Source organism: Crocodylus siamensis, chromosome 13, assembly GCF_052110815.1.
Source record: "Crocodylus siamensis isolate JL-2025a chromosome 13, ASM5211081v1, whole genome shotgun sequence".
NCBI classification, from domain to species: domain Eukaryota; kingdom Metazoa; phylum Chordata; order Crocodylia; family Crocodylidae; genus Crocodylus; species Crocodylus siamensis.
The window spans coordinates 11,001,149-11,024,518 of NC_143407.1; the positions used below are offsets into that span (position 1 = coordinate 11,001,149).

The following is a 23,370-nucleotide window of genomic DNA, read 5'->3' on the forward strand; positions in this document are numbered from 1 at the left end:
AGCAATTACATGTCAGAATTCAGTCCTTGCAAATTTTAGTCCTGATATAAGGAAACAGCTCTTCACATTGTGCTTGAATTTGTGGTTACAGGAAGTCATTAAGGCAATTACTGTGAGTGAATATTTTTACTTTGGGTTTAAGAGGCTTGTTCCTGACCCTTTCAGAATGTGCCCAGTAGTTCTGGATGCTGAGATACCCCAGGGGACTCCAGGTCCATGCACAAGAATCGCCTGCCGATTCAAGAGGGGTGTTATCCCCATGGCTCCCTTTGCACAGCTTTGCCTAGATAATCTGCAAGCCCCATCCGGTCCTCTTTGAATACTGTGGGTACAGGATCAAGCCCCCCAGAGGCAGGATGGGAGGTTCAAGGTTCATCTTCCCTTGCAACATCACATGTAGGCCACTGTCAGCAGGAGGAAACAGGACTCGATAACCCAGTGGCCTGAATGGAGGATGCTAATCTTAACTCTCATCCGTGGTTTGTTGAGCATGGGGACATGTCAACAGGAAGAGGTCAAAGTCAGCAGAGACTTGCTGGCCCCACTCTTAATGGGCTGTTAAAGCACTTAATCAAAGGCAGAAGCTCTGGTGTCCCATGCAGCTGCCACCGCAGTGCCTGCCTGGTTTTGTCAGTCTGGCCTCAGATCCACCACTCTGGTCTGGCCTGCTGGTTTTCACTTCTACGTGGATTACCCTGGGTGGGAGCAGGCTGGTTCCTGGAGCTCAAGCCGTTAGGGCAGTTCTGATGTCAGCCCGTGCTGGAAAGGCCGAGGGGAAAAGCGACAGGCTGCACGGGAGGTAAGGCCAGTGCCTGCAGAGGGGCTTCCAGGGCTCCCTGTACTGAGCTATCCAGGAAGCAGGTATTGTGCCAGTGCTGTTTCCATATCTCTGTATATCTGTCTGCCTCTCTGGCATCTTCTAGCAGGCTCTGTCCAATCAGTCTCTCTGTGCACTATGTTCTCTGGTCAGCTCCCCCCACCACCACCACACTCCTCTGTCTGTATCTGTCTGTCATCCAGGCATCTAAGCCCCTTGAGGACCACAGAAGTTGATACACCAGATCGGCCCCAATGATCTTCTATCCAGTCTCCTATTTTGGAGAGTCATCAGCACAGATGCTTCAGAGGAAGCCCCTCCCCAGATAATCTTCCCTCATTTCAGTTCAACCAGACCTGGAATAGGTAGAGACTGTCTTATGCCCTGATGAACAAATGCCTTGACCATGTTAGTTATGATCACTGTGTGCACTAGGGTAGTCAAGAGCCCCGGCCATGCACCAGCAGTCTGTTGCATGAGGCCAGAGGGTTATAGCACCCTGGGGTGCCTTGAGATCCTTTCAAGGGTGCCACAGGATGCACTTTAGTACTGTTAGGTGTGCAAACACAGTTCACATGATAAACCCAGAGATCAAAAAAGGAATCCATAGCGTTAAAACCATTACCAGTACTTTTCTGTAGTCAAAAAATGAGTGAAAACGAAGAGCTGGCATTTTCCAAGGGGGGCCTCAAGCCTGTTAAGAGGTACCTTGAGTCTAAAAAGGTTGAAAACCACAGCATTAGAACAGGACAGTCCCTGCCCCAGGGAACTCCTGATGTAAATGCACCTCCACTGGTCCCATTCACAACATAACCTGCCTGCTTCCCATGTTCCTTGTCTACCGAGCCAAGTGGGCACTTAGCAATGGGGAAAAAACGCAAGTCTCCACGCGGAGGTTAAAAAGTGCTACACGTCCGTGTTTATTATTATTAAATATACAAGCCATTCGCTATTTTTAAATAAACATCATTTTTTAATGACTTCATATAAAATAATTCACCATGTCAGGGTATAAAAAAAAAAAAAGAACAACATTCTGAACCAAACAGTAACTCCCACAAAATCAGAAGCTACTCTCTGATCGGCTAATACACGAGCGAGAATGTGACGGGGTGCCTGGCTTCAGTGCAGCAGCCACAGCTTAGGTAGCTAGGGCCTGATTCTCAGCTGGCGTGAGTCAGTGGAGAACTGTCTATTGCCACATCCATTGACTTAGGCCTCGTGAGGATCCAGACCACCAGTGAGAAAGTGGTATTATCTGGTGCAAGTCTGATCTTGCTTACAACACTATTGTCCACTGAGGTCAGTGGATTGATCTCTGAATTAACCTGAGCATGTAAGATTAGACTCTTGTGGGTGCTTGTAGACGTGCCACGAGGCTGCTCTGATGCACTGTAATTACAGCACTTCGGAGCAAACTCGCTTAATGGAGTCTGCTGGAGCGTGTTAATTAGCATGCCAGCCTCCGCATCTCATGTATCAGCATCTCTGCGCTTCAAAATAGGGGTGGGGGACACTTTAAATAGAGCTCGTTTGACAAGCTTTAGTAAAGCACCCCCATCACCATTTCAAAGTGCGGGGATGCTGCAGGTGCTTTAATTAGAGTGGCTCTCTGAGCCACTCTAATTAAAGCGCCCCCCCCCCCCACCCCCGGAGCACGTGTAAAGACACCCTATGTGCCATGGATACCTGAGCTGCGTGTGTATCTCATTCCAGTCACATGCCACATTGCTCTTTTGGAATGGCTTGTACCTTTGGAGTTAATAAATATGCTTAAAATATTAATACTGTGAATAATAAAAACATTGACTTAAATAGATACCCTTCCGTCTTTGGGTAGAATAAAACACAGAGGCTATGACACATGGCCCCAGCTTCCGATCTGGGGCCAGACCTTCAGTGGAGTAAATCAGCACAGTTCTGCAGTTAGGCTGATTTGCACCCCCTGGGGCCCTGGCCCTTCATACAAGTTGACATGGACTGGTGGAGGGTCCTGGAGAAGAGATGAGGTTGACATGAAGATGGCCAACTTGCAAGGTCCAGCAAGGGCAGTCCTCCTACTTGGAGAGGCCATGAGAGGACTCTGAATGGAGTGGAGAGGGGGACCAGAAAATCAGTGCAGGTAGGACACTCTTGGGGGCATCATTGACAGAAGCAGCCTCCACAAACTGAATAACCAGGATTTAGGGACAGGGGTATTTCAACAGTGCAATGGGAGACCAGTGGCCTACTGCACCTGGTCTAACAGAAAGGAGTCCTGGGATCCAATCCTGGTTCTGACTTACTGATTTACTGTGCTATGTGGGCCAGGTGCCTTAACCTCTTCCAGCTTTGCAATGGAGATGGCAGATACCCCCAGCCACTGAGGGCTAAAAAAGCTCCTAGTCATCAGAACAGCAGAGCTGGGAGGGGGCTATACACAGGATTAAAGCCTGGCTCAGATCAGGATGACATCTGCTTGCATCCTAAGCTGCACAGATCACTATCACAATACCACAGGTTCGCCACATCCACAAGGTGCATTGATACCCTGGCAGTGTACAAGTCCCACGTGACCCTAGTGAGATACACATGCGAGCTCAAACGCCAGCCTGGGGCTGTGCCTGCTGCACCCACATTACTGGATAAAAAGTCCTTTAGAAAATAAGACATATTCAGTACGTTAAAGCACAGTCATGAAAATCCGGTCCATGACATGAGACCAGCTCATGCCTATTGCTCCACGCGCAGGGCCTGACCGCCGCACCCATGGCTGGCCACGCTTGCGCCCTCCAATAAAATACTTTACAGGATAAAATTTATCCAATACATTAAAGCAGAAACATGATTAAGGCAGTTCTACCAGCCCGAGGCCAGCTCGGGGTCCTTAACGAACTGGCTGCAGAGTACCAGGAACAGGTTTCCCTTGGCCAGGGACAGGCAGAAGGTTGGAATTAGAGGCACAGGATCCAGAAGGAAGAGGCAGGGGCCCAGAGCACAGGACAGGGGCGCTGAGCCAGGCCACCCACAGTTGCTTACCTCTGGCATGTCCTGCACAGGTGCCCACAGGGCAGAAACACAGGCAAAGCAGTGCGTATTCACAGTGCAGAGGTTTGGCTTCCCCTTGGGGCTGGGAACTGGAAGCTCAATCAGCCAGTTTGCTCTCCCAGTGCCAGGTCTCCAGCACCTCTTGGGAATGGAAGAGGGAAGTGGAAGCAAGGACAATGGGGTGCAGGTCCCCTCTCCTCTCTGCCAGGCCCCAACCTCTCGGTGGGGGTCGGGGCAGATGAGGGAGGGGGTGCAATGCACCACGCTGCTGCATTCCAGCCCCATGCATGGGAGCCCCAGCAAGTAGGAAGCCAAACACACCATCCTGCCCCCTAAGTCCTCCAGCCCAGGGTGTGAAGGAAGGAATGAGGCAAACACTGCCTGTCCCAGCTAAAACCAAGCTCCCAGGTACGACAGCTCTGGGGCAAAAAGGGGACACACAGGTGGGGATGTACTGGCCGATGCATGTAGCTAATGGCATCCTAAAGGGGGTGATCTGCCCAACAGGCAGCTGGTGGTCATCTGAAGAGGGGGATCACTCCAAACTGCAGCATGCCGGGGCAGAAAGAGCAAAGGGTCAGGAGACAGACAGGCTCAGCTCATAGACAGGTGGCAGGGCAGAAGTAGCCCTAGCAAGAAGCAGCTAATCCCCCTCCTCACCCACACCAGGGAGCCAATTTAGGAAGGACAAGGAGACCCCAGGTTACTGCCCTCTGGTCCCTCCCATCTGCAGCATCCACCTGGGATCCAGAGTCACTGGCAAGGAACATACTGGGAGCAACGGTGAGCGGGCAGATGCAGTGCAGTCCTCCCTTGCTGCCCGGGCATGCCTCACCATGGAGCTTTCCGTGGCACCACCAAGCATGGACCGAGCCAGCGACTGCTACGCTATCCTACGCGGCGAGAAAGTCCCTCTGGAGTCAGAAGACCCTCTGCACCGTGGAGAGCACCGGCACCACGATTCCAGGCCTGCCTCATCAGAAGCAAGCCACTGTCCTTCCCAAAGCAGGTCTGTGGGGGCCCTGTCTCCTGTTCCTTCAAGGCCGCTCCGGCTCCTCCATTGGCACAAGGCAAGAAGAGCAGTTCGCTGGGGCTTGTGGCAACATGGAAGCTGGGCTCCGGTACCAGAAGTAGCTAGTGTCCTTCTTGGCTTTTTTCCTGATGATGTTTCAGAGACAGGAAGAGCAAGAGCAAGAGACAGAGAGAGCATCATCATCGCCAGGGAGATGAAGGTGGGGTCCAGCTAGTGCAGATTCTCCTCCAGACAGTGCTGAGATTCCCCGCCTCAAGAAGCAAGGGGAGTCCAAGCCCCACACAGCTTCGCTGCCCATGACAAGAGAGGCCCAGCTGGAAGGGAAACGAGATAATGTGACCCCGATGCACTGCCCGCCTGTAGGGAGCCATGGTGGGGCAGGGGGTGCCCGCAGAAGGGTGAGCCTTCACATTCAGCTATGCCCTAGGCTGAGGGAGCAAGAAGTTGGTTGCTATTCTAGTTGGCACATCTGCCAGAAGCTGCCTGCTCCCTCGGGGAAAGCCGCCGAGCCCTGGGGCGACACGACTGTCTATACTGTTCATGGACCCAGTGGCACTAACCTGAAACCAGCCTAAGTGAAGCGACACAGCAGGGTTGTAGTGACAGCCCCGGAGATCACAAGTGCATATGTAAAGGGGATGATCAACCCAGAGGCTGAGGGCTGCGGGACTGTGTCGAAGGGGAGGGAAGGGGAGGGCTACTGTGTGACGCTGGCTCCCTGCCAGTCAGTGACTCCACATCAAACCGGTCCAGTTTGTAGGTAAAGGGACCTCCCTCCCCCCAGCCCTGCAAGCACCTCTGGGATTTGAGAGCACACCAGGGGCTCTTCTTTCCCTGCCCATCTTCAGTAGTCATGGCTTCATAGTTCAAACATGGGTCACTCCTTGGCACCTGGTAACCAGCTCCATCAGCACTGCTGTGCTAACACGACTGAGCTCAGTGCAGACCCAGCAACTGACCTGATCCCCCTCGGGGGTATCTTTTCACAGAGTGGCTGTCAGAGCAGCGTCACTTGCCAAGAGGAACCAATTTCTCTCTCGTAGAAGCTCGCGGGCATGAGCTACTGCAGCTATTCCCTATTCCGCTTAATGGCACTACACCCACATAAGCCAGGGCTGGATACAGTCCTTAGCCACTGGATGGCTTTAATTAAATTCCTCGTTGCTACAGGTCCTGCACAATCCCTAGGTGACCTGGAACCTGCTAGCAGCTGGTTGGGCATCAGGTGATCAGCTCACAACAGGCTCCCGTTCCCCTCCCAGCTTGTGCCCCAGGCCCTGGCAGTAGGGAGGGAGGAAGTGGGGGGCTTACCTCATAGCTCTCTCTGCACCTGCAGCTGCAGACAGGCCTGTGCTTCATGCAGCAGCCTGCAAGGGGAAGCAAAGCCCAAGGGTTAACACTGAGCCCAGAGGTGAGGCCGAGTGATAGCCGGAGGGAGGAGAGGTATGACAGTGTAATCCTCCCTGCTGCTCTGTCACCTGGCGGAGGGGATGGCGAGGAATTCGTGGGGAGGCAGAGACATGGGTTTGAGCTCTCAGCAGCCAGGGCCTGCAGCCCAGGCTGTTCCTGCATGAGTGCTCTCACCAGCAGGTTCCTGGGCGGTGGGACTGTGTCAAAGGGGAGGGAAGGGGAGGGCTACCGTGTGACATCCCATTACTGATGCTCTGAGCCGAAATCCGTGCCGTGGACCTAATAGATCAGGTCTCTCCAGGGCTCCAGACAGAGTTTGAACCACTGTATGAACCGCTCCCGCCACAGTGTGAACCACTGCAGAGCTTAGACCCTAGCTAGGCACCTCGGCAGCTGTCTATACTGCCTCCAAGCTACCCCTAGGACTGCACTGGAAAAATACGCCTCACCTCCCTCTTCACCTCAGGAACTACATGCCCAGAAAGCAACATCTCCTGGTTGTATAACCCATGCCACAGAGTCTCCACAGCCTCTTACCTTCCCTCCTGCTGTTCCAGGTCATTCCCTCTCATCTGCAGCTGTCTTTCCAAGGTCTGCATGAAGGAAACAGAGGATGAGCACTGAGACAGGGGCTGGAAGGAAGTCAGGAGTGAAGTGGGGCCATGCTGCCTCAATGAGAAGAGCTGCTGGGTGGGTCCTTTCCCCTCACTCCCTCCACTGGGCAGTGTCCTCAGTGATGCTGGGGGACAGAGTCCTCAGCGCTAACCAGAGCTGGGGATAGGGAATATGGGTGGAGGCAGGCAGGGGACTGCAATGGGAGGCGCTCCCTGCCCAGCAGTGCATCACTAAACACCCTTCCCCACCTTGGCCCAAATCCCACTGCAGTCACAGCCCCCCCAAACAGTTCTGTCCTTCTCTAGCACTGCCCCTCTTTCCCCCAGCACCTCCAAGCAACTTGTCATCTCCTTTCACTGGTGGGGAAATCGAGGCAGGGATCAAGCTCCTGAAGTCAGCAGCAGAACTGGGAACACAACCCAGGCATCCTGACACCCAGTCTCTGCTCTGAGCACTAGGACCCCAATTCAACATGCTCATTAAAGAGTGGGTTGCTCCCAAGGTGCCTCCAGCTCTTGGGCTGATAGTGAAGAGTTGGAAGGAGGTGATGCATACTTAACCCATGAGCTAGCACTGCTGCTGCCGCCCACAGGGCTGTGCCATGTACCCCACAGCTGCTAAGAACAGCTGTTCTCCTACGTGCCAGTACCATGGAGTCCTTTGCACTATGGAGCAGGGATATGGTGGGGAATCTTACCCTGGATTTATGCATGTAGAAGAGCAGGCCTCCCACTGCCAGCAGGACCGCCAGGATGCTAATTGCCAGCGTGTATATCAGGGGCTCCCAATTGCTCTCTTTGAGCTTCGCCTCCTTCCTGCGCCGGTCTGTGTTCGGAGGAATGAAGTTCAAGTCAACCTGAGGCCCTGCCATGCTGTCATCGGGCTCATTGAACCTGGACAGCCCCTGAATTCTTCCCCCCACTCTCTTCTCAGGGATGTGCTGTGTGCCTGGCCCTCTGCCCTGCCCTGCTGGGTGCCAAGGACTCTCCCAGGGGTGCTTTTCAGGAGGGGTTGGGTTGTCAGTGGTGGCTGCCATCCTGGAGAACTGATGCTGTGCTACTGAGATCGGCTCCTTGGAACTCAGAGTTGGGCCAAGCGACAGCTCGCTGAGCAGGGGCGTTCCTGGACTGTCAGCATAGGCCAGCCCCAAGGCATCCTCTGCCTCCACGCTGCCAGGGCCAGGGCTGGATGTGGCATCGATGCTGCTGGCTTCCATCAAGTGATCACTTGGCTCTGTCCCTGTGGGTGCCTGGGCAGCAGAGGTGGCATCTTCCACTGCCCTGGTATGCAGCCTTTTTGTGACAGGCAGTGGATTAGGTGAAGCAGAAACGAGCTTGCCATGCCCAGCCAGCCCTAGCTGCATGCTTCCAGCTCTGGAGGACAGAAAAGGATCCTGGAATCCATTCTCATCCCTCTGTAACATCCTCTCATCAGGGGCTGAGCTAGGTGGAGAGATGGAGAAGCCCTTCGTACTAGGGGGCTCTTGGCCGACAGCTTCAGCAGGGTCCTGGAGGGATTCATTGCTGGTGGACTCATCCCCATGTCCCTGTGATGCTGGCACTGGCTCCGATTCTGCAGGTGGTGAGGACGTGGTGGCAGACGTGCCAGCCCAGGGGCCCAGGAGCTCTCTTGTACCTGTGCTGCTGTGTGTGCTCCTGAATGCCTGAGGCCTGATGCTGCCATCTAGTTTGGTGGGAGTCGGCAGGGTATCAGGCAGGCTGTGTGGTGGGTGGGTGCCGGCAGCAAATTCCTCGCTGCCTTGGCGGGCTACAGTGGAGGGGAAGGGCTTGGTGACAGAGGCCGGAGGGAGAGAGGTTGAGGGTCGCCCAGGGATGGGACTTGCTGTAGGGCAGTTGCAGTTCTGGGCAGCCACACCTGAAAGAACCAGAGAGAAAGAAGGGCCATAGAGTCACCAGCCTCCAGAGAGAGCAGGGGACAACCCCTTCCCCCTGTCCCAGGGCAAAGCCTGAGCTTGGGCAGGCTGATGCCAGAGCCACAGAAAGGGGCCCAAAACAATACGGAGCTCAGAGAGCCCAGAAAGAGGGGTTAGGACACAACATTGGGCAGAGCAGGGACAGGCCATGGGGAGTGGAGGGTCCCGGAGGAGTGTAAAATGAGACCCGCCAGGGAGTCAGGGAAGAAGCCTGTGAGCTGGGTGGAAGGAGCAGTTAGTGGTTAGTAGGAGATGTGCTTGTTTCCTGTGAGCAGGGACACGGGCATGGAGGGAAGGCAGCAGAGTGAACAGGCTGGCATGGTCCTCACAACAGCAGCCCCTAATCCGGCAGGGATCTGAGGTTCAGGTTGTCGCCAGCAGCAGGGGGCCCAGCAGCAGGACCAAAGGGAGGGGCTGTTAGTTTCCCATCGTCCCCTCGACTCAGACAAGACACAGGACAGTCCCAGCTTGTGATGAACACAGATGATGGATGACAGCTGCTTCGTGGTAAGCATGCAAACATACAACATGGAACATGGACCCCACGGCGGCAGAGAGGAGAACGCTGCCTCTTCCACTCCAGCACAGCAGTGCTCCCCAAGGGGTAGCCAGGCAGCCCTGCAACTTGCCTGGGAGGCCAGAAGCACCGTCCCCCAGGTGGGGAACACTGAGGCACAGAGCAGTGAAGTGACTTAGCCAAGGTCACCCAGCATGTCAGTGGCAGAGGAATCCAGGCTTTCCAACTCCCAGTGCTGCGCTCTTGTCTCAAGCCCAGGCCTCAGGCCTGCAGCCCAACCTGCATCAGCTCTGCGGTTTGGCTGTAAAGGTTTTCATGCTGCTAATATCTGCACCTGCCTCTGAACTTCCTGGTTTCAGTTCAAGTCAGAAATAGCAGAGACGAGAGCGTCATCCTCCATCAACACGGCCAAACACACAGCCCTAAATGTGCAGCAAAGGGAGGCAGAGACTTCCACCCCATCCCCCCTCAGCTGAGGACCTTCCTTTGAACTGAACCTTGAGCTTCATTTCTGAGAAGCAATGGGAGCAGCATATACCTAGGTGTGCACCGTGAATGTTCACTCCCGCATCTCTCCACCCAGGGAGGTGCAAGCAGACAAATGCAGCCCAGAAACATCAAGAAAAGCCCATGTGTGGAAACAAATGCTTATGGGTGTGCAAACCCATGTGCACACATAGACACACACATCAGACAGATGCATCCATAAAGCTGCAAACAACATGCACATGCGTTCAGAGGGAAGAAGCTGTCCTAGGGTCCTTACCTGGTGATGAGGTCTCCTGTTTCTTGGAGGCTGAGCACAGCTTCCTGTAGGTATCACTGCAGTCCTGTCTGAAATCTACTTTCTGGTCCAGGAGGTCCTTGACCTTGGAGAAGAACTTCTTCACCAGTCCCAGCATCTCCTCGGGAGGGGTACTGAACTCCTTCACGCAGGCCTGGGAAAGCTAATGAGAGAGCTTGGCTCAGCAACCAGAATATGGACCAGATGGCAGAAACAATGTTATCGCCCCGCTTGCACTGACTCCTAAACATTAATCAGCGCCACATCCAGAGTATGACCTGACTCTCTTCACACAGCCCCCTGGAAGGCAGTGGTGGGAAAGCAGGATCAGGCCCACTGAGTCTGATGCAGCTCTCCCTCAAATCAAAGGGAGTTTTGCCACGTCCCCCAGGGAGAGCAGGATCGGGACCATTCACCCACTGGGCACTGGGCTGCGGCAAATGCAGGCAGAAGAACACCAACGAGATGAACATGGCTGGGCTGGGTTTGCCCAGGGGTCCGACTGTGCCCCGAGTCCTCTGGTGACTTCTGCCTAATGCAGGTTGCAGGGGAGCTCACAGGCAGAGGAAGCCTGATGGAGGCAGCTGGGCGCACAGCCCATCGCACAAGAGGTTAAATAGCATTGATAGTGTCCTGTTATTCATAATGTCCATGCAAAACTGGGAACTAGCTTGCATCTAGGATTGCCCAAGACACCATGCTGTTCAGAGACCCCCACCCAGCAGGATGGCTCTAGGGTCTCTCAAGACCTCCAAAGACTCTTGAGCACTTCCACTGCTCTGCCCAAGGGAGGCTCTAGCAGACAGCTGGGACTGGCTGGGAATCTTCCCAGCTCTGTGGTTTCGGCTCTGCTCTTTCATCTGCCAGGCTGGGATCCTGCTAACCATCCACCCACAAGTCCAGCTTCTCTCTTAATTAGCTCCGCATGGATTTGATGATCGTTCCTGTCCGATAGTGACCACAGTTCATGGTTAAGGGCATGGCCCCTGCAGATCCCTGTGTTGTCCCTTCCCTGGCTTAGACATCCTCCCTGCTTCAGAGACCAGAAGAAACCAAGCGGCTCCCTTCCACTGAGGGCCACATGCCCTCCTCCTGGTCCCCGAAAGAGCCTGGTATCTGGAGGTACCTCTTTCTCCTCTTCATCCTGCTCCTCAATGCATATTTCTTCATTCTCGTCAATCTTGGTGTACATCTCTCTCACGTTGTTTGCTTTCTCAAAGTTGGATGAGTTCTTCTTGTACACCATTTTATCCAGGATATTCTTCAGTTGCGGGAAAGCTGCCTTGACAAAACAGATCGGCTTGTTCTAGGAGGCAAAAAAATCAACAGGTTAGTGTCCATTATGCAGGTGCACGATGCAGCTCAGCACACCTGCATAGCCTGACTTGCACCTGACCCAAATGGAGGGGCCCTGTAGAAGGAGCTGTCAGGTGTGTTTCAGAAAGTGGGTGACCCCAAACCAATGCATTTTTCATAATGAAAGGTATAAAATTCCCCAGAAGTTTCTGTTGCATCACAGTGACACCTACAAAACCCAGTTATGATTGGGACCTTACCAGGCTAAGTCCTGGATATACAGCTATTAAGAGACTCATGGGCTTGCTAAATGGCCAAAAGGAGGGATTACCAGCACTATTCTGCAGGTGGGAAACTGAGGCATGGAAGGATTAAGTGACTGTGCAAGCTCAAACAGGTTGTCTGTGGCAGAGCTGGAACCTAAACCCAGATCTCTGACATCTGAGGTATTTCAGCCACAAACCCTTAGTCCCCTAGAGACCTGCTTAACCTCCTCCCTGACCACGGGCCCTCCATTCACCGTAGCCGGTTCCCAGCTGCCATGCACACTACAATGTGACCTTATGAGGCCCGTCTCAGCTTCAAGCAGCAGATAAAGTGCACTCACCAACTGCTGCTCATCAATGTACTCAAAGGAGACCTTGCAAGCGTTCATCATCTGTGTGTCAATCTGCAACAGAGAACCACCAGGTTAGACAGCAACTCCTTCACACTTCCATCTAACCAGGTGCCAGATCTGTCTGAGGCCTCACAGACCCTGGTTAGGAGACAGCCTGCAGTGCAGGATGAGCCCAGCTATTCTGGATAGGACCCACTGCCCCATGGGGCAACCAGAGTCAAAGGCCTGATATTCCAAGCCCCAGGCATGCTACAGCAGGGCTCACTAGCAGTGTGGACTCAGCTCTTGAGGTGCTGTACACCTGGCACAGGCATTCGTCACCTCAGCTACAGAAGGAGCAATCACTTCTGGGTGTCCAGGTGGATCTCAAACCCAGCCAGCACTCCTACTCTGCACACACCCTGCAAGGGACAGCCCAGCTCATAAACAGACAAATGTATCCTGGCTGGACTTTCTGCCCCTCGCTCCCGCAGCTGTCGCTCCTCTCCCTAGGGGGAAAAGAGCTTTCTCTGCAATGCTCTGGGATCCGTAGTGCTGGAAGGTGCAAATGGCACGATGCGTTTTATTCTGTACAATTCAGACGGTCCAGAGGCAAAGCAGTCAGAAGGTAGGCGGCGCTGTGCTATGAACAGGCGTAGCCCGGTTGAGAATGTCATCTTGGGATTATTCCTAATCTTCCCCCAAACAAACAAGGAGATGCCTGGACAGAAGAAACCATTAAATCCCCTTTCTCCTTTCCCCTTTCTGTTTCACGTGCTGAGTCAGCAGTTTACACAACAACTTCACGGGGGTCCCAGAGCCGCAGGACTCTCTGTGTCTGAAAGGACCCCTGGGCCGGAGAGGTTTTCTGTTTCAGAAGGCAAAGCTCCTTTGAGGAGTGAGAGAATGATTTGGAGCCTGCATTTCAGGCTGAGAAGGGACAGGGCTGCCAGGAGAGCATGTCTTATTGTGAACAATTGCTTCATTATCTGCAGAGGGAAAAAGGCCTGCAGTGAGCGGGAGGTTACTAGAAAACATTTATTCGGAGCAGAGCCAGGGAGGCTGCGTGGGTAAGGAGGGGTGCAGGGCTGCGATCGCTGCACCAGCCTGAAGAATGCCAGAGGGAAAGTACCTCTGGCAGCCCAGAAACCATCAGGTTTCATTTGAACTACCCAACTTCAGTCTCTGTGCCCGACGGTTGGGATGGCTCACCAGCCGCTGGAGGGAGGGCTCCGCTCAGCTCAGGATGTTGCAGGCGCTGAGACACGGGCACCTGTGCCAATGCAGCAACCCCGGCTTAGTAACCTAATGCTTTGACTGGCAGCACCACATCTGGATTGGCAGCCTGGCTCCTGCCATGGAAGCTGAGCCCTTGAAGTGGCAGCAGCATATGGAGCCCGAGGTTAAGCATTACCTGTCTCTCTTTTAAAATTCAAGTGACTGCTGTTCAGTTGAGCTTACACCACTTGGCACCTGCTCGCAGCCCGCAGCCCACAGCCCTGAAAAGCATGCTAGCAAGGCCCTTCTCAAAGTAAAATAGCACTGCACCACCCCCCTCCACTTCCACTTACATACTTCTCTATCTATCCCTCCCCATACACACCTCTCTATCTGTCTGCCTATGAACTATGCCCTTACACAGTCATTTGTCTGCCTGCCGCCTGCCCTCATGGTGAAGATTAGAGGGGGGTGGCTGGACAGGCAGACAGTGGATAGACAAGCACGCAGTGTATATGGGGAAGGCTGAGTAGAGCAACAGAGAGAGTGGGGAGAGACAGCGTGTGCAGGATACGGATGCATGGGGAAGGATGGATTAACACACAAGTGATTCTTCCTTGCTTCCCTCTGTCCCTTCCTCTCTCTCCTTACTGCTGCCACTCTTCATCCTTCCCCACCACCAGTGAAAGGGAAAACAGCTGGTGGCTGCAAAGCTCCAGCCCAGCTCTATTTCTCTGCTTCTCATTCTGGCTGCCCTGTGTTCATGGCCCGGTCCCAACAATCCAGTCCACCCGGCTTGACAGAGCTGATTCCCGCTCACAGCACAGCCCCATCTCTCCCGGGCACAAGACCTCCCTGGGAGATGTCTCCGCTTCCCTCGGCTCCACGCTGCACCTGCCTCCCCCTTGTTTTGAAAGGTGCCTGCCCGGGATGTTTCTCTCCGCGGGGGTGCTCTGCTTGGGGAGCTCGCCCTGCTGTGCTTGCTCACGTGGAACATACGCACTCATCCCAGCTGGGGCAGCTGGTCTGCCCCAACGGTGCCACAGTTCCCTGGCATAAACAGCAGCCTCGCTACTTCCAGGCACCCACCTCAGCAAGTGCCACCCTCCCATCAGCACGCAGCGCTGGCAGCTGAGGCAGGCACGGACCAGCTTCCCCTGGCCCCGGGCTCCGGCCTAACTCCATCCTGCTCCAGCTCCCCGGGCCATGCTGGCAGGCACAAGACTCACCAGGTCCTGCAGTTCATTTAGGTGCTTGTCGGTGATGATCTGGTTGCAGTAGTCTCCTTTTTGTGTCCAGCAGCAGGCCACGAACAGGAGAGCCAGCCAGGCTCTGGGGATCAGGTGTGTCTTAGCAGGGGAAAGAGAGAAAGAGGAAGTCATACATGCACCTTCCAGCTCGTGTGGAAGAACCCATGCCCCCAGGCACCCGCGGCAGCTCCTTGGCAGTTTCCTGCCTGCTCAGTATCACAATAACGTAACCAAAAGCAACGAGCTTTGTTTTGCATTAATTTGTGCCAACAGCTGGATCTATCACAATGCCCCAGGGATGGGCCTAAAGATCCCCTGTCCCAGACACACAGGTACTCCCTGGACTGGTTTGCTTGCTTTCTGCCTTTCCCCAGGTACATCTATCTAGCTCCCATCTGCACTGTTAACCCATCTCTCACTGGTGCTAGCCCCATCAGCAGCGCAGCCAGGGCACATGACTGTCAGGAGACACGTGCCTTGCCCAATGCAGAGTGGGGCATGGCCTGGCACTTCTGGTAAGTCACACGTGGCATTGCTGTTTGTGGGCTGTTGCAGAGAAGAGGTCAAGACAAGCCTCCTTCCTAAGGGGCACCACAGGGTTAATCCCTAAGCATTGCTCCCCCCACCTGCTCCCCCATCAAACCCCTCCTTCCTGTCCTCACCCCTGTAGCTGCTGTTTGGAGGGAGCAGGAGGTCAGCGGAGCAGCTGAGCTGGGAATTCCCCAGCGCTGCCTTCTGCTTGGTCGCAGTCTCAGCGCCAGGTCCCCACCAGACACAAGTCTGGGCACGGCTCCGTGCAAAGCAGGAAGCTGGCGCTGCCACTCAGTGTCCCTGTTGCTAGTTTGCACCATCTTCGCTGCCTCCCTCTCCCCTCGCCCTTTTCCCCCCAGCCCTCTCTCACCCCCCTTCCTCCTCCTTTTCAGTTCCTTCCAACTCCCACCCCACGCTATTCCTCTGGTCCTCCCCCGCTCTGCATGCGACCTCTCCCGTCCTGTCCTGCAGCCCCGTCTCCGCTCTGCTGACACCCTGGAGTCCAGCAGCCGCAGCTGTGTCCCCCTTTCCCGCACCCCTCCAGGGAGCAGCCCCCCGGCCTGAAGGTCTCTCCCCCGCCCCCTCACCACTCCTGAACACAGGCTATGCCTGGGCGGCAGCCCCACAAACTCCTTCGCGTGCAATGTGCAATCAAGCCAGTGGGACTCGCTGCCACCAGGAGCCCGGAGAGGCCAGGATTTAAGCAGGATGCAAAGAGGGAATGGCTCTTCCATGGCCAGCAAAAATATCCCGAGTCCCAACAGAGGGAGGGGCTGACAGCTCCCCTGCTTCAGGGCAGCTCTGACCTCAGAAACCCTGGAGGTCAGGAGGAAACTTTCCCTGAGGCCAGCGGAGGTATTTCTTGCGCCTGCCCCCCAAGCAGCTGGTGCTGGGTCCGCTCAACCCTGCACCCTTCCTCGAGCCACGATGCAGCCCCCGTGCCCCGGAGCATCAACTCCAGCGCCTGCCAGCCCGAGCCCGCCGGCTCCCTCCATCCTCCCGCTGCCTCCTGGCCCGGGGCAGCTCCCCCCCCCCGCGCCGCCTTCACGCGGGCCCGGGCGCTGCGGCTTCCAGGCGGCGCCGGGCTGACTGCCCCGGGCCCCACGGCAGGGCGCCCGAGCCCCCGGGCACGGCTGTCGGCCGCAGCGAGCCCCTGCGTGCGGGCTGCGGGCACGGCCCGAGGCGGCGGCGCCCCTACCTTGGGGCCGAGGCGGGCCATGGCGGCGGGCCGGGCAGCTCCGCTCTGCGCCGAGCACGGACTGCGCCCGCCGCCCGCCGCCGGCCCGGCCTTATAAGCGCTGCGAGCATGTGCTTTATGGGAAACGCTGGCCGGGAGCCAAGCTGCTTGCTCACAGCCTGCCGCTCGCTCGCCCGCCGCGCCCGCCGCTCCGGCCGGGGGCGCCCGCCCGCCCGCCCCCGGCCCCGGCCCCGGCCCGGCCCCGGTGACCGCGCGCAGCCTGCGGGGGGAGGGATGCTCCTATGAAGGGAGAGGGATGCAGGGCCGCCACTCTGCGTGACAGGGGGAGGGATGCACGGTGCCCCTCTGAAGGGGGAGGGATGCTCCTATGAAGGGGGGGAGGGATGCCCCTCTGAAGGGAGAGGGATGCCCCTCTGATGGGGGAGGGATGCCAGTATGAAGGGGGAGGGATGCCCCTCTGAAGGGGGAGGGATGCTCCTATGAAGGGAGAGGGATGCCAGTATGAGGGGAGAGGGATGCCCCTCTGAAGGGGGAGGGATGCCACTCTGATGGGGGAGGGATGCTCCTATGAAGGGAGAGGGATGCCAGTATGAGGGGAGAGGGATGCCCCTCTGAAGGGGGAGGGATGCCCCTCTGAAGGGGGAGGGATGCCCCTATGAAGGAGGAGGGATGCCCCTCTGAAGGGGGAGGGATGCCCCTATGAAGGGGGCAGGGATGCCAGTATGAGGGGAGAGGGATGCCCCTCTGAAGGGGGAGGGATTGCCACTCTGATGGGGGGGGAGGGATGCCCCTCTGAAGGGGGAGGGATGCCCCTATGAAGGGGGCAGGGATGCCAGTATAACAGCATAGAAACACCCCCCCCCCCCCCGGTAACATGATTATACCAGCAAAAAACAGAGCTGTCAACAGGCAGGTGTGAACTTCAGCTCAGCAATTTGGGGTGGGTGTGTGGGCAGGTGACGGCCTGGGAGGTGTCACAGTGGGCGTAAGAGTGCAGAGCTGCCACGTAGGGGGGCGCTGAGGGCCTCGGCCGCCCCTTGGAAGGGGACTGTCACCTGAAATGCGTAGACCTTTCCACATGCCCATCATCCTAGATGCCTCCCCCAGGGCAAAAATAGAAGTGTTTGCATGATACCTGCCCGAGGCCAGGATTTCCTAGGGTGATCTCTTTTCTTGGCCCAGCTATCATTGGGATAGTTAGACAGGCTTTCAAAGGGAAGAAGACATGCTTCCTCAGGTCCCTGAATCCCTTCCCTTCGAAAGCTTGTCTAACTTTATCCCAGCAACATAGTTGATCCAATAAAAGAGATGGTCCTAAGAAAGGACCATCACATCATTTGAAGACCACCATAGCCATGACATCCTTCTTACACCACCTGTACAGTATCTTCTTACACTATCTGTATAGACAGTCTAACTGTGTGCGTGAGGTTTGGATATGCCTCCTTGCAAAGCATGTATGTCAATGCATGCCCTCATAAACGAGTGAGAGTTTCAGTGTGGATATGTGAGTGTGACATAGAAGCAGGTACCAATGTGTGGACAGGTGTGCAGTGTGCTAGTTAATGGGTCAAGATGCACTAAAAGGGAGGATGCACAGTTTTCATGCCTAGGTGCATGTGCTGCGTATGCCAGCGTGCATGTCTGTGTGTGTGAGGTATACAGGGATGCCTCTGTACATTTGGTTGCAAAGTATATGTAAATGAACATATCTTTTGGTGTGGAGGAATGTGCACATGCCTATATGGGGTAGATATGGGCATGGGATACATACATACGTGTGTAGCTGTGACCAAACGCTCAAATATCACCGAGATCCACTGTCACCATGAATTCCTGATTCAGCAAGTAAATAGGAGAACACTGTTAGCTCACACAGCTGGGCCAACAGGTGGTTTCAAAAGGCCTTTCCCAAAACCCAAGAGCACAATTATGAAATCTTCATGGGCACAAAAGACATCTTATTGAGGAGCAAGAGACTGTTGTGAAAGTATTGTGAAGGACCAGAAACCTAAGTGAACCTGTTTCTAAAGTCTGCCTAATACATGAGATTGAACTTTAAGATAGTAGAAATGATGCTTCTGCTCTTTTTAAAACTAAAATACCATCAGCAGCCTCTGTTGCACAGGAAGTAAACATTTCTGGTGAAACTTTTGTCACACCAAACTAAGCTAAAAACATGAAATGAAATAGAAACAAGAAATAAAACTGATTTCACTGACTGAAATCATGTTGCTGGCTCTCCTGGTTGAATCAGAGAAATTCTTAGCGCCAACAGCCAAAACAGATGCCAGAACTTTAAATGGCTTTAGATGGACATAACTAAGACTAGATAGTGGGATCTGTCTTTAGAGAGTATTGCCTTGCCATTCCAAAATCGTGTGTGTGTGAGAAATCATGTATAGCACTGTGCAAGTGGATGTGTGCTGTGTGTGCATCTGCATTTTCATCAAGGTGTGTGATACGTGTGCAAGTGCTACTGTGTTGTTGTCTGTCTGCACATTTCAGCATATGTAAGAATGAAAACTGTGCAAGTAGCTGTGTATGTGCACGAGGATTTATAAATGTGTCCAGCTGTACTTATTTGTATCTGTGTGAAATAACAGTAGGAGTATGCTTGTTTGTCCTCAGAAAGCATGCCATCATGGGTAAGGCATGCAGATATGTGTGACTGTACATGCATGCATCTATGTGTGTGCAGTTGAGATGCATGTACACAAATGCGTACACATCTGCTTGCTGTCCATCTGTGTTCTGTAACAGCGTGGTCTTTGTTTCCCAGGCTTTGATCTGAAAGGGAATACGCTCTGCATCTACGGTATGATTGGGTAAGTTCCACACCCTTGTGAGCACAACAGCTTCTTGTGGGTTGGCTTCAGTGGCTTCTCCTGGGGCTGAGTCAAAGTTTGCAAAACTGGATAAATTCATCTCCGGGGTTCAGGGGAACAGGCTAAAAATAGAAACTATGGGGAAAAAAACCAAACAGAGCTGTCATTTTTTCCATTCTGCAGTCTGGTCAGATGAATCGTTTTGTCAGGTTGATGAACCTGTCAGAGAGAAATCTCAGCTAACAAGGAAAAAGTATCAAAGGGTAGTACGTGGAGATCAAGAGGGATGAGAAACAGCTACTGTAGTAGACGGACCCTCAGCATGTATAATTCACTGTACCCCACTGAAGTCAATAAAGGAAGCTAGATGTCACCAGTTGTGGCTCTGGCGCTATTTCTTTAATCTCTACCCATGCACATTTTTCCCATCAGTAGCTGGAAGTGCATTGTATCCAAATTCATGTGATGGCCTGTTTTATCTACATTGTGCTCCTGGATAATTAAGGCAGAGCAGAGGAAATCCTTTCACTGTGCTATAATTAACAATCCATCTGCACAGGACCTGGCTCACAGCATTCATTGGAAAGAAATACCCATTGTTCTTTTGGCAGGTGCATCTGGACTTGGATCTGTGATCTCCTAACCCACAAAAATCTCTGACTCGTGACTGTCTCTTCACCATGCACATTAGACAGCAGTATGATGTCAGCACATTATTAACCCCATTGGCTATGGGGTTTAATTTTCAAGTTTCAGGATAGCAAGACCTTCTGAGTTCATAGAAACATAGAAATTAAGAGTTGGAAGGGAGCTCAGGTGGTCACATCTAGTCCATCCCCCTGCCCAAAGCAGGACCAGCCCCAACTAGATCATCCCAGCCAAGACTTTGTCTACAGGTCTTCAAAACCTTCAAGGATGAAGCTTCCACCACCTCTCTGGGTAACCTGTTCCAGTGCCTTACTACCCTCCTAGTGAGAAAATTTTTTCCTAATATCAAACTTAAACTTGCCTTGCTGCAACTTGAGACCATTACTTCTTGTTTTCTCATCTGCCACCGCTGAGAACAGTCCAGCTCCGTCCTCTTTGGAACCATCCTGCAGGGAGCTAAAGGCTGCCATTAGATACCCCCACCCGCTCAGTCTTCTCTTCCCCGGACTAAATAAGCTCAGTCCCCTCAGTCTCTCTTCATAAATCATGTGCCCCAGTCCCCTAACCATTTTGGTTGCACTCCACTAGACTCTCTCCAATTTGTCCACATCCTTTCTGTAATGGTAGACCCCAAACTGGACACAGTACTCCAGATGTGGCCTCACCACTGCTGAATATTCCCAGTGAGCAAAACACTGATATTCTCTTCCACACTGAGCTACAAGGCAGAAGTAGATGCTGCATATCACCAAATTTTGTGACTGGTGGAGGCAGCCTGCCATAGATTTCCTATCCAGATCAGATCTCAGAGCCTGCGCCCCTTCAATAAACACTCATTTCATTGCGTTCGCGCACACACCCTCTCTGATTGCTGGTGGAATTAAAAGAACTAAAATGAGTAGCCTGACATCCCCGGACATCCTTACATTCAGCCAATCAGGTGATGAGGGGTGCTTGAGCATTCCCACCCCCCTGCTCTCCTTGCCCCTGGGCCCTGTCCCTGTCCCTCTCCCTCTGGGATTTTAAAAAGGGTTTTGTGTCTTGTGCGAGGCCAAATACCCTGAGCTGCACCTGACATGGCCCAGAGAGTGTGAGGGAACCTTTTATTAGACACAGGAACCCTTAAAAACAAAGCCCAAATCAGCAGGAAGAAAGTCCATAGGATTCTTCAGAGATAACCGTGCCGTTTTCTATCCCAGGCGGCAGCAGCTAGGCTGGATCAGGTGACTGGCATGCAGAGGAAGGCAATCCATTGTTTTCCCAAGCTAAGGTGTGGCTGAGCAGACTTCCAGTTCTGGAAACCAACATTGCACTCCAGCAGCACACAGATTCACAGAAGTGTAGGGTCCAGCACAGAGTGCAGCTCAGCCTAGGGTCCTGTGTTGAGACCTGGACAGTTTGGGATCAGTGTGCCGGGGAGCAGCCCTTTGGGGAGCTGGATGTCGCTGTGCACATCACTAGTGTGCTGGAGTGCAGCCTGGGGAGCAGGCAGGGCAGAGCAGCCCACTGGGGATCAATCTCCAGATGCTGTTGGGTGGCATGACTCTTTACTCAGAGAGCTGGAAGACTTCAGAGTTGCAAGTATGCGATGATCGGTTCCTTAGCAGACTTCTGCAGTAGCCCAGATGGGAAGACCAAGAGGAAATTAGATGAATAGCAATAAAATTGTGGTTTGTGTTTATGACTATTTTTATGTTCCCTCTGATACAGTAGGCGACAGCCCTGGAGAAAAGTTATAAAGAAAGCAGCAAGGCTTTTGACAGTCTGAATGGAGTGAGCCAGCTCAGCTTCAGTCAGCTGAATTACAAAGGGGCCTTCCTTTGAATTTAATGATTTGAACATCAGACTGGAAATCAGGGTCCAGTCTCACTTCACTCTCTGTGACCCATGGGTGAAGTGCCCCAACCGCCCAACGGTCATTAAGGTAGGCCGTCAGCTGTTTATATAGTTTATTTGCTCTCCAGGATGACTTGCTGGAAATTGTCTGCTGCTTGGGGCTCACAGGCATTTAGTCTTGTGATTCTCACTCTTCTGCCATGTCTTGATGGAAAAACAGATACATTAAGAAAGAACACACAGCTTGGGAGATGATCTTCCAAATATGCCTCGGAGAATTGACTGGAATTTCTTCACAGGGCTCCTGCTTCAAACCCTTCACCCCGTCCTGACCACACCTGAGACATCCCAGACTTTGGTGTTGCTCCAGGTGTTCCTCCACTCTTTCTTCTTCGGATGGGTCTCATGGCTATGAGCATCCCTCCCTCCATCCCTTTCTTGTCCTCTCTCGAGCATCCCTAGGGCGGTGGCATTCCTCTGCTCTCCCTCAGATGGGAACTGTTCTATTCACAGCCCCCGCGAGAATTAAACAGCAGTCCGTGGCCCATCAGCCAGGGACAGCTGGCCCTTAGATGCTCAGGGTCACAGCCTCTGAGACTCTCTAGCACTTTAGGCAGACACCTACAGTTCTCCTGTTGTCCTGTTTCCCTTTCCAAGGAATTCCCTCTGGGTAATGAGGGTGGAGGAGCTGCTCTGCCTCCCTGCAGCTCCTCACTCTGGCTTCCCCCATCTTCTCTCCCACAGGTAACGCCCTTCCCTGGATCGACACTCACCTGGACCATGGCTCACCTGCTCTTCCCAGATGTTGCTTCTCCTCCTCAGTCTTTGGTAAGTACCGGTCTCTGGAGTTGCTCCACTAGCCGTTCTGATTGCATTCCTTGCTGTGGCTCCATCTCCTATGGTTGGCCCCTGCCCCAGGGGCAATCTGTCTCTTCTCCCTGTGTCCCTTTTATTTTCCTGCTCCTTCCCCAGAAGCCAATCTGCCCTGGCCCAGCTCCCACATTCAGCCCTGCTGGAGTCCAGGCAGAACTTTACTGGGAACGCCCAGGTTCCTGGTGCTCAGCCCTGTCCTGTTCTTCCCACCGTGGTCCAGCCGCTGATAAGCTTTTTCCTTTGTTCCCGCTGGCATATCCCCTTTTCCCCCATAACAGGCACTGTATCAGGTGCCCTGTTACAATGAGCATAACGCTTAGAGTCAGGCTTAGGTGTTGAGTACATCCGAGTGCCACTGCCATAGTCTCTTTTCACAGACATCCTCTGACGTGCCCTTGAAAGGTTCTCAGCCAGAACCTCAGCTGCTGTAATTCAGGGTCACACCACTGGCTCCGGCTGAGCTACACCAGTTGATTTATACTAGCTGTGGATCTGGCCCACGAACTCCAATGGAGCTATGCCAATTTGAACCTATAGAAGATTTGGCCCACTAGCCCTAATTAAGCAAGATACACCCATTGAGAACTTGGTCCCTTGACTCCAATGGAGCTACATCATTTTACACCAGCATGGGATCTGGCCCCCAAGCTCCACGAGAGTCCAGGATGGTGAACTGGTCCAACAAAATATTCTTTTCTTGCCCACCTAAGTCCATTGTGGCTGAAGCAGCTCCTTGGTTGCGTGAGCAGCAACTTCCCCACTGAAGAAACAGTAGCAGAACAGCCTGTCCCAGCTGCTAAACTTGGTGTTGGCCCCGATGGAAATAGAAGCAATCCAGCAGGATCGCAGCACTTCTGGGACACATTTCTGCCACTTCACATCCAGGCCAAGTCTCTCCAGGGCTTGGGGCTGGATCCCACCAGGGCATTGCCTCATCTGCTCTTGGCTCAAGCTCTGG

The 23,370-nt window shown here is 53.7% G+C and overlaps 1 protein-coding gene across 1 annotated transcript; it reads right to left on the minus strand.

Moving 5' to 3' along the window:
* Positions 1-1,713: 1,713 nt before the first annotated feature.
* CSF1 (colony stimulating factor 1) lies at positions 1,714-16,315 on the minus strand. Its single transcript, XM_090026125.1, has 9 exons — positions 16,228-16,315; positions 14,478-14,597; positions 12,040-12,102; positions 11,263-11,442; positions 10,119-10,299; positions 7,600-8,777; positions 6,825-6,880; positions 6,189-6,244; positions 1,714-5,191 (listed from the first exon to the last, which is right to left on the minus strand). Exons 1-8 carry the CDS (start codon positions 16,246-16,248, stop codon positions 6,190-6,192), a joined length of 1,854 nt encoding a protein of 617 aa, XP_089882251.1. The 5' UTR covers positions 16,249-16,315; the 3' UTR covers positions 1,714-5,191; position 6,189.
* Between the last annotated feature and the right edge of the window lie 7,055 nt (positions 16,316-23,370).

Coding starts and splice junctions, on each gene's coding strand:
- CSF1 (XM_090026125.1), bottom strand. CDS start 16,248: ATGGCCCGCCTCGGCCCCAAG. Junction 14,598..16,227: donor TGGCCCGCCTCGGCCCCAAG/GTAGGGGCGCCG, acceptor TCCCCTGCTAAG/ACACACCTGATCCCCAGAGC. Junction 11,443..12,039: donor ACATTGATGAGCAGCAGTTG/GTGAGTGCACTT, acceptor TTTGCCTCCTAG/AACAAGCCGATCTGTTTTGT.